The sequence below is a fragment of the Pygocentrus nattereri genome, chromosome 28, assembly GCF_015220715.1.
Source record: "Pygocentrus nattereri isolate fPygNat1 chromosome 28, fPygNat1.pri, whole genome shotgun sequence".
In the NCBI taxonomy this organism is placed as follows: domain Eukaryota; kingdom Metazoa; phylum Chordata; class Actinopteri; order Characiformes; family Serrasalmidae; genus Pygocentrus; species Pygocentrus nattereri.
This window is the reverse complement of record NC_051238.1, coordinates 10,940,724-10,958,764: the sequence shown is the minus strand read 5'-3', so window position 1 is coordinate 10,958,764 and position 18,041 is coordinate 10,940,724. Positions and strand designations below refer to the sequence as shown.

The 18,041-nt window shown below is 37.0% G+C and overlaps 1 protein-coding gene across 8 annotated transcripts in view; it reads right to left on the bottom strand.

Moving 5' to 3' along the window:
* Positions 1–18,041, bottom strand: part of dab2ipa (DAB2 interacting protein a) — a 193,684-nt gene that overhangs the window by 36,601 nt on the left and 139,042 nt on the right. For all 8 annotated transcript variants that reach the window (XM_017716095.2, XM_017716098.2, XM_017716099.2 and 5 more), the window contains 3 exons: positions 13,332–13,485; positions 8,110–8,208; positions 5,766–6,320 (listed from right to left, as the gene is read on the bottom strand). In XM_017716095.2, the coding sequence (XP_017571584.1) occupies positions 5,766–6,320; positions 8,110–8,208; positions 13,332–13,485 (808 nt within the window). The remainder of the gene's footprint in view (positions 1–5,765; positions 6,321–8,109; positions 8,209–13,331; positions 13,486–18,041) is intronic.

The following is an 18,041-nucleotide window of genomic DNA, read 5'->3' as shown; positions in this document are numbered from 1 at the left end:
AACCTGGAAACTAAACTGAAAGACAAAATGATCACTTAAGCTAAAGTTATCACCAGTAATAAAAAAGGTATAGTTATATTAATAAATGGGGGTGGGCAATCCAGTACAAATATATCACAATACAGTTGTATCACAATATTTAAGTACCATAATCGTTATTCAGCATCTCATTATGTACTTCACTACAACCAATTAAATTGCATTCATTATTCATAATCATTACTCTAATAAATATCAATAACTACAAATAAATTATAGTAATTAATCTGAATAATATTTTTACATTATTTTTCCTTTTCAATGTGACATGCAGTTGCTCATTGTTCATAAATCACAATATCTACAATATACTGAATTGTGAAAGATGAATTGTGAATTACAATAATACAATATCTTAATAAAGATAAAAAAACAATATTGTGAATATTGTTACCATCCTTTACATGGCATGAGAGCGAGAGGACCCCCATATACACACACAATTACACACCCATGATTCAAGATCTGATTTCATAACGACGTAGATCACCCAAACACAAACAGCCACGACTATTTATCTATGTATCTCATTTATTTATCTCTCTCTTGGTCATAATGCCTTTCATCCATAATAACCATTTTCAAACAGGCCCTTCACAACCTGCAACTTATATTTATTGTGTATAATTCTAACATTGGTAAAGTAGGTAGTCTAATGTAAACATCAAGGTTAATGTTGGGTGGTCTGACATGACTTAAGAAGCTTAACTGGTTTGACTCATAAAAATAGCAAGTAAACAAGCAAATTACATTGTTTTTTATTTAACTGAAAGTAATTTTTGTAGAGAGGGGACTTGTTTTTTTTTTGCACTGGGGCCCTAGTTATGCCACTGGCTTATAGTATAGCAAATCACAAGTAATAAGGCGTCTAAGGCTGGCTTTACATGGTGAAGTTGTGATGCAATTTTGCAATTCAACAGTTACAAGCAATAAAAAAACAATCAAAATTGCACGCAACACGTGATTATTTCACTAGTTACCAAGTATAGTGGCCAGTTTGTTTCCTATATTGTACGGCTCTGGCTAGATAAAACCGTTTGTCATGTGAAATTTAGCTGACATTTGCCTTTTCTACCATTTTTAAAGTCAAAAGAGGAGAAAATTAATAGCCAAGCTTCATACATCATTAAACAGTTGGATAGTAACAGAACAAATGCTAGCACTAGCAGCTTCAAAAAGCAGTGATGTTAACTAAGCTGCCTGCCAGCTAACTAATTTTCTGGACAGAAATCAATCATCATATCATTTGACTTGACCATATGTTTCATGTAGGTTTCAAATAAACAAGGTTGTCTGAAGGTCTAAAAGACTTCTCCAAACTTCCGTAGAATTTAAACGTAGGATTTCATTACAAATGTATCACACCAGCCACCAGTCAAGCAGCCTAGCTTGCTCACCCCACTTATCTTCAGTTGTGAGTGCACACTGTCCACTTACTTTAGACAAAAACAGGAAGCCACTGCAGAAGCCGTTGCATGTGAGGAGCAGGACATGACCCAGACTGACCTTATTTACAGTAAGCAGGCTACTGCTTAACCAAAGACAATAGAGTCACTGACCAGCTCTGGTCTCTGCTAATGAGAGACAATACACTCCCAATATACTCTCTGACCAATTCTGTCTAGTATAATGAGAGACCATGCCCTTACTGACCCAATTTAAGCCAGCACTAATCACAGACTAAGGCCGCTGCTGGACAATGTGTCCGGCAACAAAATTATACACTGAGTTTTTGCAAACTTGTGCCACAAAAGACCTTTCACTGGTCAAAGTCAGTGGTAAAAGAGTTTAAAACATCTAGGCTATATAAAGACATGAAGAGTAAATCACACAGACGTTTACGGAACCATGTCAACACATTAACTACACAATGAAAGTGCCCATGTCTTAAATTTAAATGAGTTCAATAAGAACTAATCACCTGAAAGTTACCAGGAGGTCATTAATGTTTATTAAGCCTGTTAAATGTGTTAATTGTGATGAGCTGAAGAAGCTTTAGGAGTTCTGGCTAATTGTTTTATAGTGCGCTTAATTTTATTATTATTTTATTATCCTAGCCAATCAAATTCTCAGTAGAGCCATTCAGATTTTGAATGTGTTCCGAACTGCAGTCGTTGTCCAAACAGCATCAGATTTGGCCATGAAGAGGACCAAGCAACACTAAATTGTACTATTAAGTAGTAATTGAAAAGCCACCTGTATTTATGAATGGTATAACATTTTACATGCCCACACACACATATATATATTTATTTATTGCTGCTGTCACAAGAAAACGTGTAAAACAATGGAACCAGACTTTTTGCCAAGTCATCATCCATTTATTTTTGTCCATTCATAATGAAATTTACACACAATGTAAAGGGCAACAGACATTTTCAAATTATGTCAAAAAATGAAAATTGGCAAAAATTGAAATTTTTTCTTGTGACTAAAAGTAAAGTAGTTTTTTTCCTTTTCCTGTAAAGTTACCATTTTGGAGATACAAGGTTTTCTAGTGACAACAGTGATATAATAATATAGAAAACAATGTATCTGCATTTTTGTTGATTTTTAGTTTCCTACATCATTTTAACACACCAGCTGTCCTTTACACTGTGTGAAAATTTTATGACGAATGGACCAATAGAAATGCTCCACATTTGGAATAAAATCTCTTTGGTTCTCTTTAACTTCCATTAAAAGGTAAGAAGGTTTTTGCGTTCTCCTGTAAAATTACTATTTTGGAGATACTTGTTTTTCTTTAGACAGCGAAAATAAAATATTTTTACATGGTTCCAAAGTGCACACTTAGAAGTTTGTACTTTCTGTTTCTCACAATCCAAATAATCCCAATTTCAAATTTAGACTCATCAGTCATTCACACTCAAAGCTTGAGTTGTCTTCTAACAGTGAAAGGATGGACAGAAACACCTGTGGACAAATTAAATACTGATATATTCGATATTATATTTAGTGTTGGAGGCTTCTGTGTCATTTTCTGTTAAATATGTGTGGCTGAATATGTCTATTTATAAATTATACAAACAAAGGGTGCTCTCTGACTTTTGAACAGCACAGGATATCAATATATATGCTATTGCATAATTACCATAAAAATCCATTGTTGTGTTGTTCAGTCTGTCTAGTCATTTGACTTTAAGGTAGGGCTTAGATTTTTGGATGTATTCTAAACTATAATCCCAGACAAATCAGCCACAGATTGGGCCTCTGTTCAGATATTGCATTATTGTGGTAACAGCTAAAAATCCATTACTATGAAAGACAGAATATTTTGTCCTCTGCTATTACGATCAATTGCATTTGTTTAGTAAAATATTTATTTTTCAATAAAGCGTAATTTTGTATAATTTTGGTTAAGAAATGTCAAATTAGAATGGACACTTCGCTTTTCATATGTATTGACATGTCCACTAAAAGCAAAATCTGTTGATAAAGCTACCATGCAGCTCGAATGATAGGGCCACAGCAGGCACCCTCGCGCTACACGACAGTTCCTTCAAATCCATAACTGCAGGGGTAATGTTTCAAACAGCAGAGCACAATAGCAAAGACGGAGGCTTTTCTCTGAGAGGATCGATAATGAGAGATACAGACACAGAGGGAGGCCGCACGCTTTTGTAAGCAGTGTCATCTCATTCAGAGCTGATTTATGAAGACAATCTGATCCAAACGCCCCGCTCACGCTTGAGTTAATGAAGGCGATAAGGCCGCTCAGGCCTTCAATGATTCAAGAAGCGCAGGCAGGCCCAGTCCCCATTGTTCCATTGAATTGACTGCTCTCACGCGGCTGGTCATTGCAAGAAGGATTACCATAAAGGCAGATTTTGCTGAGGCGTCCACTTTGTATCTCCAAAATGTATCAATAAGCTATTAAAAGTATACATCAGAAGTATACTTTAGGCTATACCTGTAACAGGATCTTTCTCCAGGATCGTAATGATCTCAGATGGCCTGATTCAACAGCCAAAATAACATCAAATAAGGAATTAATAAAAAGAAGCAATGCCACTGAGCTGGCACTCCTATGGGGAAATATTCAAATGAGGCCATAAATAAATAAATAAATAAGTCCCGAAATAAACAAATGTTGAGTCATGCCCATTCAGCGTGCCATTCAGTCCTGCAGTGTAGATTTCAGTTTAGGTCTTCAATCAACAGGAAGCTGTGATTTTAATCAAAGGGCCTATGGCCACAACCAGCGGCCTTTCGCTAATTTCTGGGTCCTGTGCAAATTCAATCTCTGTGAGCGCCTCTTAACATGTCTTTTACAAAAATGGACTGTACATGAAAATTCAGCATCAACCTATTTGTTTTGTCATTGTGCATTTAGTTCAGACTATTACGATTAACTGATTTAATCAAAGAATAATTAAATTTACCTTCTTGATTAATCAGTGATTAGTTGGCAGATTGCAAGATGATAATACATATCGCTGTTGTCGGAAGAAAACCTCATATCTCCGAAATGGTAACGAAATGGTCAGTGGAATTAGAATTTTTGGGGCAGTTTCTTTGGGTCTTTTCTTCATGAAATTTAGACACAATGTAACTGGCAAACTATGTAAAAAACTGAAAAACAACAAAAATGGACATTTTTTGGTTTTCTTCTATATTAAAATTCCCTACTTGGTAGCTTTACAATAAGAAATAGTCTGATAGATACGGTCATTTATATGCACACAGTATATTGACATAGTAAAGAGCAAAAGTCAGGGACCACTCTCCATTTATAAAGCTAAGCCACTTGCATAAGGAAGAAGAAATAATAACAAAAAAACTGAGAAACCGAGACTCCTAAAAACTGTGCAAGATCACCGAAAGTGTCCCCATCAGACAAACAGCACTTAAAGCTTCCCTATTTGAGCAAAAGGAGACAAGCTGCTTCAGATCTAAAAAATCCACAGGTGTTTCTGTCCATCCTTCCACTGTGAGAAAACAACTCAACACTAAGGGTCTAAAAGGATGTGTAGCTATCAAGAAGCCCTCACTGAGGAAAGGAAAAGATGAAAATTTGCAAATCATTTGTGTTCTCAGAACAATGGACTGACTGCCACACTGCCCAGATCTTAAAACCTCAAAAAATGAGAAGAATCAAACAAAGAAGCTGCTGGTGCTCTCAGAACAATGAATTGACCAACTCAATGTCTAGACTTCAACATTAATCAACGTGTTTGAGAGAACTTTTGAATCATGAGAAGTAGAAAATGAAAAAGTAGAAGACTGAACTTTGCAGGTGTGGAAAAATATCCAAATAGATTTCTTTGGAAAACTGAAAGCAAGTCTCTTGAAAAGAAAGAAGGCTGTAATAAAAGTAAAGAGTGAACACAATAAATACTGAAAAATCTGATATTATATTTAGTTGTTGAGGCTTCTGTTTAATTTTCTGTTAAATATATCTTTACTGTTTTTTTTCTGATGTTGAAAAATGAGTAACTTGGAATTGAAACAAATCAAGTATGGCCTTTGACTACTGCACAGTACACGTGTTTAAAAGCATCCTAGTTTTTAAGGCTATGCATTATCCGTTATTGTTCAGTTAAGTGCTATTTTATGGTTTATCTCTTTAAAACTTTAATAAATAACAAAACAATCACTATATTGCTTGATTTTTGTTATAATTGATTGTGACAGCTCTATTTATGACACTAAATTACTTAGAAATATACACAACAAAACAAACTTTTCAGACGAGGCCCCTTAAGACCCCCTTAAGACTTCCTTACCTTGGCCTTGCCTGTGCTCTGGAGAATATGCACTAATGCACAGGCCATCTCCTCCTTGCTCTTGACACTGAGGGCTGGTTCCAGGATGGAACAAAGCAGCATGTAGTTATTAGTGATGTATTCTGCAAACTCTTTGTACAGCTCCATGGGGAGGATGCTCATGCTCTGGTAACGACACTTCATGCGCACCATGGGACCTGGCGTCTTGCCCTTATTAGGGTTCGGGGTGCTGACCGTGTACCATTTCTCCACAAACTGCCGTCCTGTCACCGCCACTATGGGCACATTCACCAAACCGATGTAATTGTTCTTGTCTTTCTTTTTCTTTTTGTCTGTCTCCTTGTACAGGTGCACGGTGATGCTCTTGACTGACGGCAGGTTGTTGAACTCAAAGTGTTCGCCCCAGAAAACATTGTCCGTTTTGAGTTTGCAGGTAGTCCGTGCGTAAAGAGTGTCGTCCAGACACAGTTCGCAGAAATACTTTTTCTTAGCTGGCAAGTCCTTGGCCTCGATAATCCAACATTTCAGCATGTTCTCCACTCGACGGCTGTTGTCCTGAGTAAAACAAAAGCATGAAGTGTTAATATCAGTCGTAATGATAAGTGACCCTGAATGGACACAAGTTAATATAATTATCATCTCTGACTTTTGACTAGGCATATTTTCTGTATATTGTAGATTTATGTTTAGACACTAAACCTCATACAGCTCAGCATATTAACTTACTTAAACACATGCAGGCATAAGATCAAGCATTTTTATTGAAGATATAGATGAAAATTGTGTAATGTGGTGTGTTGTGACCAGCAAGACAAATTTCTAAAATCGAGTAATGTACATTATCTACTAGACCTTTGGAATTACTTTCCACATTAATTGTTTTCATTCTCAAAGTGATTTGGCTGAAAATAAAATTACAGATTTTTTCTAATATGCTCATCCGGAGTAATTTCACAGATGTTAAATAATTAGTAGAAAATGTAAATATAATAGACAGTTCTTAAGTTCTAAAGTATTTGCTCAAACACAGTGAGAAAAACTTGAGGCAGAAGACTTAACAAAAAGTGACTGCAAACAGATAAATACAGTATGTTTTTATACCTTAATAATATCATTTTTTTGCTCCATAAATACTTAAAATATTGAATAAAGCACCCAATTTTACACTTATTCCAGATGTAGTCAATCAACCAAGATCTGCTTGGTATCTAAATTTTGCTTCTTTACTTTTAAACTGGAGTTTTGAAGCTAACAGTACTAATACTAATACTAGAACTGCAAAGACTAGTTGAGGTGTTTCACAGAACTAGAAATTTGAAAAATGAACAAAACTACTGCTATAGCTAGCCACTTCAGACAACACCAGAGCTGGTATATTTACTAGAATGGTATATCAGTCAGAGTTTTTTTAAGAAAAAGAAAAGTAAAAAAACAGATTTTTGCTTCTTTAAATTTCATTTTGCTTCTTGTATTTGTCGTCTCAGGCTTTGGAAAACACTGACTGATATTTTTCAGCATTTTCTGACATTTTATAGACCAAATAACTAATCGATTAATGGAGAAAATAATCAACAGATTAATCAACAATGAAAATAGTCGTTAGTTGCAGCCACAGTATTAACAAACCAGTTGTAAATAAGGAAACTGATCTTGAATCACATTCTTTTGTATTGATCATGGATTTATTCATTGCCACAAAGCTGATTCTAGCACTAGCATTCTAAATGATTCATGATCAACAGATCAGCAATCCCACAACTGAGGAGTTTTGTGAATACAGATCCAGCTTGGCTACATGGTGAGGTAATTCTGTGGCTTATAACACCCTGAGCGGCCTGCACAACCTTAATGAAGATCTGGATGCACTTTGAGTGTGTTGCGAAAAGTTTCAGTAATGTATTTTTACAGAAACGATTTGGCCTATTTGGGTGACTACTGAGTTCTAGTGTTTGACCGCAGTGTTTGACTGCAGAGTACATTTTGTACTCCAAAGTTCTTTGCTGATCAACTACTGGGGTAAGTGGAAAATTGTAAATTAGATTTCCCACCAAACTATTCCTTTGAATTCGCACCTTATAATTTATTATTGTATTTCAAAACGAACAAAATTTTAATGACAATTGATCTTAAACTTTTGAACTAATACTGGAATGGACCTAGATAACCCCAGATTCCACTTTAAATCTGCTGCTGAGTCTCATGAAGGCAAAGTCTCATCAACGTTTGCTCAAGAGGCTAAATCAGAGAAAGAACATGATAAAATGGAAGAAGCTGATGGACTCAAACTCAGTTCATCCCAGAGTTCCTCTGAGCTCTCAGAGCTCTTTGAAGTCATGCACTTTACCTTGTTGGGATGCACAGCTCGCCTCAGATTCTCCATCCATTTCTCTCTCTCTGCTGCTGACCGGCAGGAGAAGCATTTGCTTCCTGTTGATGTAGTTACCTGTAATTACACATTCACCGACAGGAGGATGAGTGCATAATGTAGAGACACAGGAGAGAGAAGAGAAAACAGGTAAATGTGCATTAGGCTCAGGAGCTGTAGATGAGTGCAGAGATCGGCCAGCTTTCATTGTGCTTTCAGCTCTCAGTCGGTGAAGAGTTCCCTCGAGTGGGGAGTAATAACAATTGGACAAAGAATAGAGCTCTCAAATAACGTGAATAGACAGAATCCACTCCGATTAAATGCATTTATCTAATGCAATCAGAGAGAGAGAGCAGGGACGGGGCAGCTATAGTTGAAGCCTTTTGTCAGGCATTCTTTTGAAATTAGCTGGAGGAAAAAGGCTCCAAGTAGTACAGGGGCTTGGAAAAAACAGTACTCCGCACATCAGAAAGTTCATATTTTCACACATACAGGTGTACAATTTCTGCATAATTGAATTATTTAGATGTACACAAAATCATTCAGTGGTTTACTGTGAAATGCTCTGTTTTAGAGAAACTCAGTCAGAAGCGTTCATAGGAATCGGACTTCTCAAGAATTTAATGCCTCTAAAAGAACCCTTACAGAAAGTTACAGTCATGGCTATGAATACATTACCTAATTCCTGAAACCAGTGGCGAACCATGACTTATTACAGATAGGCCTTTAATCTAAGGCCTGCAAAAGTATTTCTATTAATTCCTATTAATTTTAGCCCGTTTCACACTACAGTCCCCAGCATGTACTGCAAAGAAATGTAGTGCAACTCTCCAACCCCAAAAGCAACCTCTACATAATTCCACACAAATCATATCACCAAACACACCAGCTGCATATTAGCTGCATGGGGAGTTCTACCACTACAGACACCTAGAGTTAGCTGAGCAGCTTGGAAATTGAGCTCATGTCTTAATGAACTTGCAGCAAAGAAACGGAAAAGTTTTTATGTTTTGAACAATGGTCAGTTCGGGCTATAGCACAATCAATTAAAAATGAAATAAAAACATAATTGTTCCCTGGCCGTAGGTTTGGTGAGATTTTTAATATGGTCATGGTTGAATTTGACACCCCTGTTCTAAGCCATAAACATCAGAACTCAGTAAAAACATGGGGAAAAAAATCCAGCTCCACAATAACTCTGCTACAGGAATTGTTAATGTTAAGACAACATTAATTCACATGAATATTTGTTGGTAGTTCTAGATCAAACACAGACATCTGAAGTTTGTAAATGACACTCCATGCTTTACTTGAAGCTTATTGGCTGACATATTAGCATATGTTTTACACTGTAGCACTTTCACACTGACTATACAACTTCCTAGAGTGATATATGAAGCTGGTCCTCTCTACTGGAAAAAAACTTTATAATTAAGTAATTGTGCTGATGCTTATGGTTCCTTTTCAGCTCCTGAAGTCCTAACCAATAGGAGAGTTTGCTTAACTATATCTACCTAGAAACCATAAAGAGAAACAATTCCTAATTAGCTCATTTTCAACTGAGCGTTTGAAGAATTTAACCCTTTTGTTTTCATCCAAAATGTGACAATGAGTAGTACTGTAATAACTGCAGGGGTTAAATACAAACTTGATTCTAATGAATCACAATGAACTAAAATTACACACACATACTTTTCAGTTGAATTAAATTATTAGGCCTTCTCTAAATGCCTAGAAAGCCCTGAGTATTCCACTTTGTCTAAAAACACAGTTTTACAACATTTTTAGCACAAACTAATGGTGGAGAAAGACATGTAGGGTGCGACAAGGCAAAATCCTTATACAGGCAACACATCTTTGACAGAGAACAGACTTCTGCACATTGTAATACACAATTACTGTTTATTTGCTGAATTTAATGTATTAGGGGAAAAAAGACAACAGAAATTGTGGCCTGTGCTTTTGTTTATTGTTCCCATTATTTTAAACTCAGCAATTAGATGGTAATCGTACATCTTGTAAGTTGCTTTGGATAAGAGCGTCTGCTAAATGCTGCTGTAAATGTGCACTAAATTCGCAGAAATATGCCATGTTAAGCTCCCTGTAGAGGATGTGTTAACCCCTTAAAATCCCAGGCTTATTACATAGTAAGACTTATTATTCAGTAACTATAGGGCCTTCAATGCTGGCTGAGCTATTCTCAGGTTATGGAAGTGTGTAATAAAACTTTGGGCCCTCTGGTGGGCCATAGCTGTTTCAGGGGTCAACATGTTTTGACTCAGAAAATGAGCAAAACGTCATTTGACTAGGGGTGTTCAAAATGTACAAGTGCATATAATCTCACAAAAGACCTGTAGATTCACTGGCCATTTTGTATAGCAAGTAAAATGGCTATATTTTCATTGTGTACATTGTGGTCCCTGTTTCCTATCAGCACCACTGTCAAGAAATCTGAGTTGTAGGCTTCTTTACAGTGAACCATTTGACATCAAATCACTCTGAATGATGTTTAAACATCTCAACAACTGATTTATGCAGATCTTTTTTTTTTTTTTGGGGGGGGGGGGGGGGTGCTGTGCTGAAAACCCTAACAGGGTTTAAGCTATTTGTTTATTTTGACAAAGATAATGATGCATTATGAAACAATCTAAATTATGATATTAACAGACTAGTTGTGCATGTAAGAATGAACATTCGCTAATTAATCTCATTCACACAAAAGTCAATATAATATGACAATATAATAATATTTATGTGCCGCATGCATGTTGGCAACTGCCTAATTAACAGCTCAATTCATGTAATATATATATATATATACACACACACTTATTAGTAATCATTTAATTCAGCCGGCTTACTTTTTTTTTTTTTTTTTTTTACTGTTCTCAATCTCCATATGAGGACAAAGGCTTAGGACAAACGAGTAAACAAGCCAACCAAAAAGACTGCTATCAGTAATAACCCTTTGGCTGACCCTGCAGCTCTCCCTCTCTGTCCCTCTCTTGTGGTCAGAGATATGCAGATGCCAGCTGGCTTCATGTGTAGCAGCCGCTGAGTCTGTGTCAGCCAGTCTGGCCGTGCTCGGCTCCACTGAGCACTGATTGGGGGAAGCAGAGAGGAAATTCAGACAGGTGTGTCGAGCTGAAATCTGCACGGTGGGTCGCTAAGCTGAGCTGATCTCTGCTAGCACTGAGGGATGGACACTGATGCTGCCAGATGTTAGTTTGCCCTCTATCTGAGGCCTAAGGCCTGCTTGCTTATTAATGAATGCATGTTTTTTAAAAGAGAATCTATTTTCAGAGCAGAGTTAGAGTTAAGGGTGGCCAATAGGGCAAAAATATAACATCACAACACTTTCTACGATGCGCAATGTGTTTCAGGATTTGCATCATGATGTGTAGTTCTTTTCGAGGGTTTGTGTTGGGATGGCAAAACAGTGGTACCATGTTTAAAATGCTTTAAAAAGCAGCATCCGTTTTTAAATCAGCAAAAATCAAACAAATGGTAATTAATGAACAAAATGGGATAATGTGATGACATCCAATGAACTGCTTATTACTATACAGATGATGCAGTTACTATACCCTGGCTGTTGCTGTTTACAGGGTCTCTATGATTAGTATGATTAGGATAAGGGGTCATTAAATGACAACATTTAATTATGTCACTATGCTTTTCTGAGTGTTTTGTGAATACTGGCAGAACTTAATGAACACTGAGCAACTGCACAATTAGTCCTGTTTAATTGGATTTACTGCAGCACCATAAGAACAATGCTGCATAAAAATCATTCTACTCTACTACTTTCTAAACGTAGCACTGTTGAGCCTCTGTTTAGTTTGTGAACAAGTTGGCTCGAAACATTGCTAGCAATAGTCCTTGTTTGCTAGCTTTAGCCTTGTTAGCTGTGTGTTTGTCTCTTCCTGTTTAGTTACAGAGTAATTCTTTGTTGGTCTACAAGTGTCTGTCTGGGTGTACTGTCTCTCTGGTGCTTTTCTCCTGGGAGATGGGGCAGGTTAGACATTTAGTAAGATATTAAATTTCAGTCAGTCAGTCATTTCCTATGGGAAAAAATTGTTCAAACAAACATTGTAGGAAAACTGTATAGGTTCTGCAACTCTGCAAAGTTTTGTGGTTTTAGCTTGAAAACTGCAATTCGTGAAAACACAACAGTAAGTGCAAAAAAAAAAAAAAGAACATAACAAAGAACAGTGAGCTGGTTTTGTTGAGCCAAGGAAAATATTGGGACATGTACTGCATATCGTGAAAGAGTATTTTGGTGAAGAGTATTTTTATGCCCTATCGTCCAGCCCTACTATAAATGTTTTTTTGTTTGTTTGTTTTATGCTTCTTTTTTCTTTTCAAAGATATGCAATTGTTCAAGGTTCTAGAAATATTGAAGATACCTTTGATATACATACTGGCCATAATTTATCACAATAACAAACTCCCATTGCTGAACCTTTCTTATAGTGGATATTAGGCTAAAAAGGTTTTAACACTTTGACCAATTTTACAACGGAATTGTAAATGATCAGTAACACTTAACATCAACAAAATTTTTCTGATCAATTAAGACAAACCCAACTGTTTTACTTGGTAATTAAAACATAGGCATTGGTAGTTTTTGAAATTCCATCATTACAACATACAGCATTTTTATGAATATGATGGAAACAGTTCAATTTACAAATAATATTTTAATACATTCTCATTTTAGCACAAACAAAATGTGCACAATTTCCTTGTTTGTGTGCTGGCTACTGTGGCTCACTCTTTCAGACAGAGGTTACTGTGCACAGGAGTTACTACCCACCACCCGTAGGGCAGGTCAGCCTGTTGGCCTAGAGCCATGCCATTTGTTTATGACACAGTGTATGGACACCAAAAGGTGGCATGCATGCAAATGTTAGCCACAGAGATGACCTTTAATAGGTCAATGACTTTGCTATGAGCCAAGCCTGCTGTGTGTTATACTCACACTTTACCATGTGCTATCATGAGCATTGGCCACATGCAAATAATTTACCATCACAAAGGAACATTCTGCTACTGCATGATATGCAGTGCATGATATCATCGACATGGTTATGATGCTCTAAACAGCTGAATTTCCAGTGATCCTTCACATTACTGGCACTGACCGAATAAAACGCCTAATAAACCATAGGTGAAGAGTTACTGATCAGCAGACTGACCTCAAAGCAAAAGTCCTGTCCCAGGATGCTGCTGTGCACAGGTTTGATGAGCACCTCCTCTTCCATGCTGAGATCCAAAGCTTCCACTGCACTGCTGGGACTGAGCAATGACTCGTGAGACCGTGACTCCTTCAGCCTCGGCATCAGATGGGATCTGAGGAGGAGAAGAGAAAAACATTCATCAGAACTGAGGCTTCAGGGTTTTGTTTGTCATGATTTAGCTTTATTTATCGAAGTACAATACCTGAGAATGCGTTCTGTAAAGCAGTGAAACAATCATTGGTGCAAGTGTGACCATCATGCCAGAATTTTGACTCTGACACTGATGCCAAGTGAAGTACCACAATGCTCCATATTAAAATGACAACAAATTCATCACATTAGTCATCATCTAAACTCTCAAAGTTTACTTGACTAAACACAGAAAAGTGTTCAAATTGTTACATCCTTATTGAAAACACCTCGATGATACTGCTACTTTCTGCTAGCACCCCTTGGGATTCTAACAATACAACAGTGCTAAGCCAAAAGCAGTTGACAGGACAATGTTTGGGTCATTCTAGAGAAAACACATTTGAAACTCTTTCCACGATTTATTTGAAGCTTGTGACAGACATATTTAATACTGACAGTACCTGCTGCCAAAAATAATTACAAAACAAATAAGTCGTTGCTATGCCTCGGTGATAATTTGCTAGCCCAGGTCTCGTCAATCCGGCTCTTTTAATGCCCTGGTGTCGTCAAAGGCAGAACTAGATTTTCAGGTAAAAATATCCCTCGTCGGAGCAAACTAAAGCTTTGTTAAGCAATTCTAACAAACAGTTCTAACCCAGTTTTATCAAGAAATGGTGTTAAATGCTGGAGTTAATGCATAGCTGCTAATTCACCCTTTAACTCTGAAGGTTGGCACGCAGACTGCTGGTCACACAGCGACACAGACAACAATCTCACCTATCTAATAGGTAACGAAATGGCAAAGACAATGGTTTAAGAGGAACAATGCATCATTCATTACTTGTCAGTGTGTCTGCAGAGTGTTATAGTTTTGATGTGAAGCTAGATAGAAGCTTCACAACCAATCAGACTGTAAGGCCCGAACCAACTGTTGTATAATAACAAATATTACACCTTATAGAAGTTTTACAGTGACTATTTCAGTAAAGAGTCCTGGCATTGAGCTGCCACTGTTTTCCATTTCTAACTGAATCATACTGGTGAGGTTCTCAAAGTCAGTGACATATCTAGGACTTCCAGAAGGCCTAAGGAGACTGTTTTCCTCAAAATTGTCTCCACTCATTGTAACTGAAAATGTCATAGGTTAATTCCACTGTTAACATCTAATTATATTTATGGTTATTCTGACATGTTAGACCTTCAGTTCAGCTCCTGAGGTCCTAACCAATGGGAGAGCTTGCCTTGCTGTATCAAACTAGATACCACCAAGATACCACCGTCTTTAATTGAAGCATAAGGAGTATGTTTAATGTCTATGTAATCATGATACAAAAAGGTAAAAAGATAAATTCTGTTACAGTTACAGAAAAAAGACAATTGATTCCAAGTACACCAAAAATAGGATGGTTACTACCAAGATTACATTAAAACCACTTTTTCATAGTTATTTTCCTGTTTTGTTCTATGAGTTACATTTGTCTGCTAAATGCAGATTTTGTGCAATTTTTGTGCAAGTTTTGTGAGAGTTTAGCACTCAAAAGGAGTTAAGTATGATACACTAATTTCCTGAATATCTACCTATAACAGTGCAAATAACCATGTCATAGTTAAGAAAGAGGATCACTTTCCAATGGTTTACAAGACCTTAAAAGTAACAAAGATGTAAGATGTAAACAAATCATTTACAGTGGCTTGATGTAAAATGCACAGTGGTGGTGATAGAAGCCAGACATCCAAAGCACTTAATGGCTCTTAAAGCTCCCTCAGAGAAAGCTATTCCCTGAAATGGTTATGAATTATTGCGTGATGTCTGTGGTATGGATTTATGATAGTTTTGAGGTAAGACCTTGGCATGAATTTTGTTTTCAAAAGTTTAAAAATTTTGTTTTCATTTATAGTGGATACATACATGAATGGTACTCTAAGTAGTACCCAAAGAAAATGAATTATCTGAAAGTTACCACTTTTAAACATAGAAAAAGGCATGGAGACCCATGTAAGTTCACTGGTCATTTCAGACAGTAAAGACATTGGCTAAAATAAGTTTAGAGCCATGAACCATTTCACATCAAACCGCTCTGAATGACTTGGTTTACATCTTAACAACTGAATTATGAAGAAATTTTGAATAAGAAAAATGAATAAAATCCCTCTTTAACAATTTAATTTTAAGGACTTTTGAGATGCCATAATCACCCAAACTGGCAAAGTGTACATTGCAACCATCACATGATTTTGTGATCCCCTACATTTTGGGCAGTGTTGCTGACGGGCTGGTTATTCTTCCACACTATACCTCCTGTATCACCTCCTCATTCCTGAAAACTCAGTCAGCTTGAAAGAGTTCTGAAAGGATGGTTAGCAGGACTACAGCCTAATGCAATAATACAATTTTGGGAGCATGGCCAAAATGTTCTATCCATAAAGAGTCATAATGCCAGATTGTAATACACTGTGGATCCATATCAGGAGCAAATCACCTTATAATTACATCTTCAGAACTTTCCACTGTGGGTGTGAACTCTTCAACAAATGCTTAGTCAGGTATATTTGGCTGGGTCTCAAACTCCCTGGCAGCCTCATGCAGAACTTAAATACTGCTATAGATTTCTAACCTTTATACTGCAAGAACCTCACATATATATATTTTGCAATGAACAATATATAAGCAATAGTTATTTTTTTTAAATAACATTCTCTTACTTAACATGTCTCACGTAAAAGCATTGACCTCTGAGGTTGCGCTTCCTTTCATAGCTGATGATGCCCAAATAAGCCATTTTTCTCTGTGTGAAATTGACTAAAGCCTTTTTAAAAATAGCTGCTATTGCTTCCTGTGGTAAACAAAGAGGTTTTAAAGCCGATACGTTTTGCCCTTGTGCATTTTCCCCCCATATGTTGCTAGGTCTTTTAAATTATGAGGACTTTAAGAAGTTGAAATGCTAAGCAAAGCAAGCTAAGACTCCTGCACATCACATTCATGCTGCATGGCCGTAAGCCTGCTGCTACACTTCAGCATGATTATTTAACAATGCCAGTGGTTAGGAGGTCTTTAATTCAGCCCATAAATGTGCAAACTCGGTCAAGAATGAGGGAAAAATTCCTCTACGATTATGCTAATATCTGCTATCGCCTCTTGGGATTTTAGTAGCATTCTAGTAGATGCTACTCACTTCAGACAAGCTGCCCACGCCCCAGCTACCGCCACTTGCTTTGGACTAGCTGCCCACCCTACATTGAAGTTTCTCATGGACTCCTAGCTATTACTACTACTAATACTACTGCTATTAATATTAGTAGTATAATCACTTGTAGGTAGTTTGACCAGAGGAGGATGGGTTCCCCTAGTGAGCCTTGGTTCTTCCCAAGGTTTCTTCCTCAGCTCTGAGGGAGGTTCTCCCTGCCACCGTTGCCCCTGGCTTGCTCACCTGGGTGTTTTACATTCATGTCAAACTTTGTCTTTCCTTGAATTCTGTGAAGCTGCTTTGTGGCATCATCAGTTGTAAAAAGTTCTATACAAATACATTTGATTTGATTTGATTTAGTGCTAAGCTCACATTAATTTACAGGAATTATTTTGGTCTTTCTAGATGAAACATTGACAACTTAAGCTTATAAAAGATGTTACACATTTTGTTTAAAGCTTGTACCAGACATATTAGCATATATTTTGCCTTGTAGCAGTTTTAAATTGACTATTTTCAGTCCTACTGGAGCGGCAACTGTTTTCCATTTCTAACAAATGACTCAATCACATTGGCCAGGCTACCACTCACACTCGCAGTGACTTTCAGAAGACATTTTTCTCTCAAAATCATCCCATTCATACTAAATCAAAACTATAGGTTGATTCAACTGTCAATTCCTAATTACATTTGTGGTTCCTTCAGTTCAGCTCCTGAAGCCCTAACCAGTGGAGGAACTTGCCTGGCTGTATCTTAACCGTGATAAAAAAGCATTAATACAATACTTTGAGTTTAAATACAACAAACATTAAAAAAAATGAACTAAACATTACATACATGTGTTTTTTGTTTCACAGAAATCATTAGGTCTTATCTGAAGGTACAGAAGACCCTAAGTGTTCCCCTCTGAACACCTCCAGCTACTGAAGCTGCACAAGTTGTAGCCTACGACTGCAGCCTTATAATATCAATTGGTAATGGTTAACTTTAATATGACGACACAACTTAAGAGGTGTATTCAAGACATCTAGACATACTGCTCAGCAAAATGACCTCATACCTTGGTTAAAAAAAACTGCTTCCTCTTAACCTTTCATTCTTTTAAAATCTGTTCTTTCAAGATAAATTTTGCATTGTGCTTCTAATAGGAGACAGAGGATGGCAACCCAAACAAGATTTTTTTTCCCCCAAGAAATCACCCTGAACTTTCAAACAACAATGCTGTTTTGACTGGACGGGCTATGGAGGCAAATACATGTCTGGCCTTTCAGGTAGCAGACCCTACGGCTAAGCTTCATAATAGTGTTGGAGTAAAAATAGCCTTCAGATACAAAAATGACCTGGAAACATT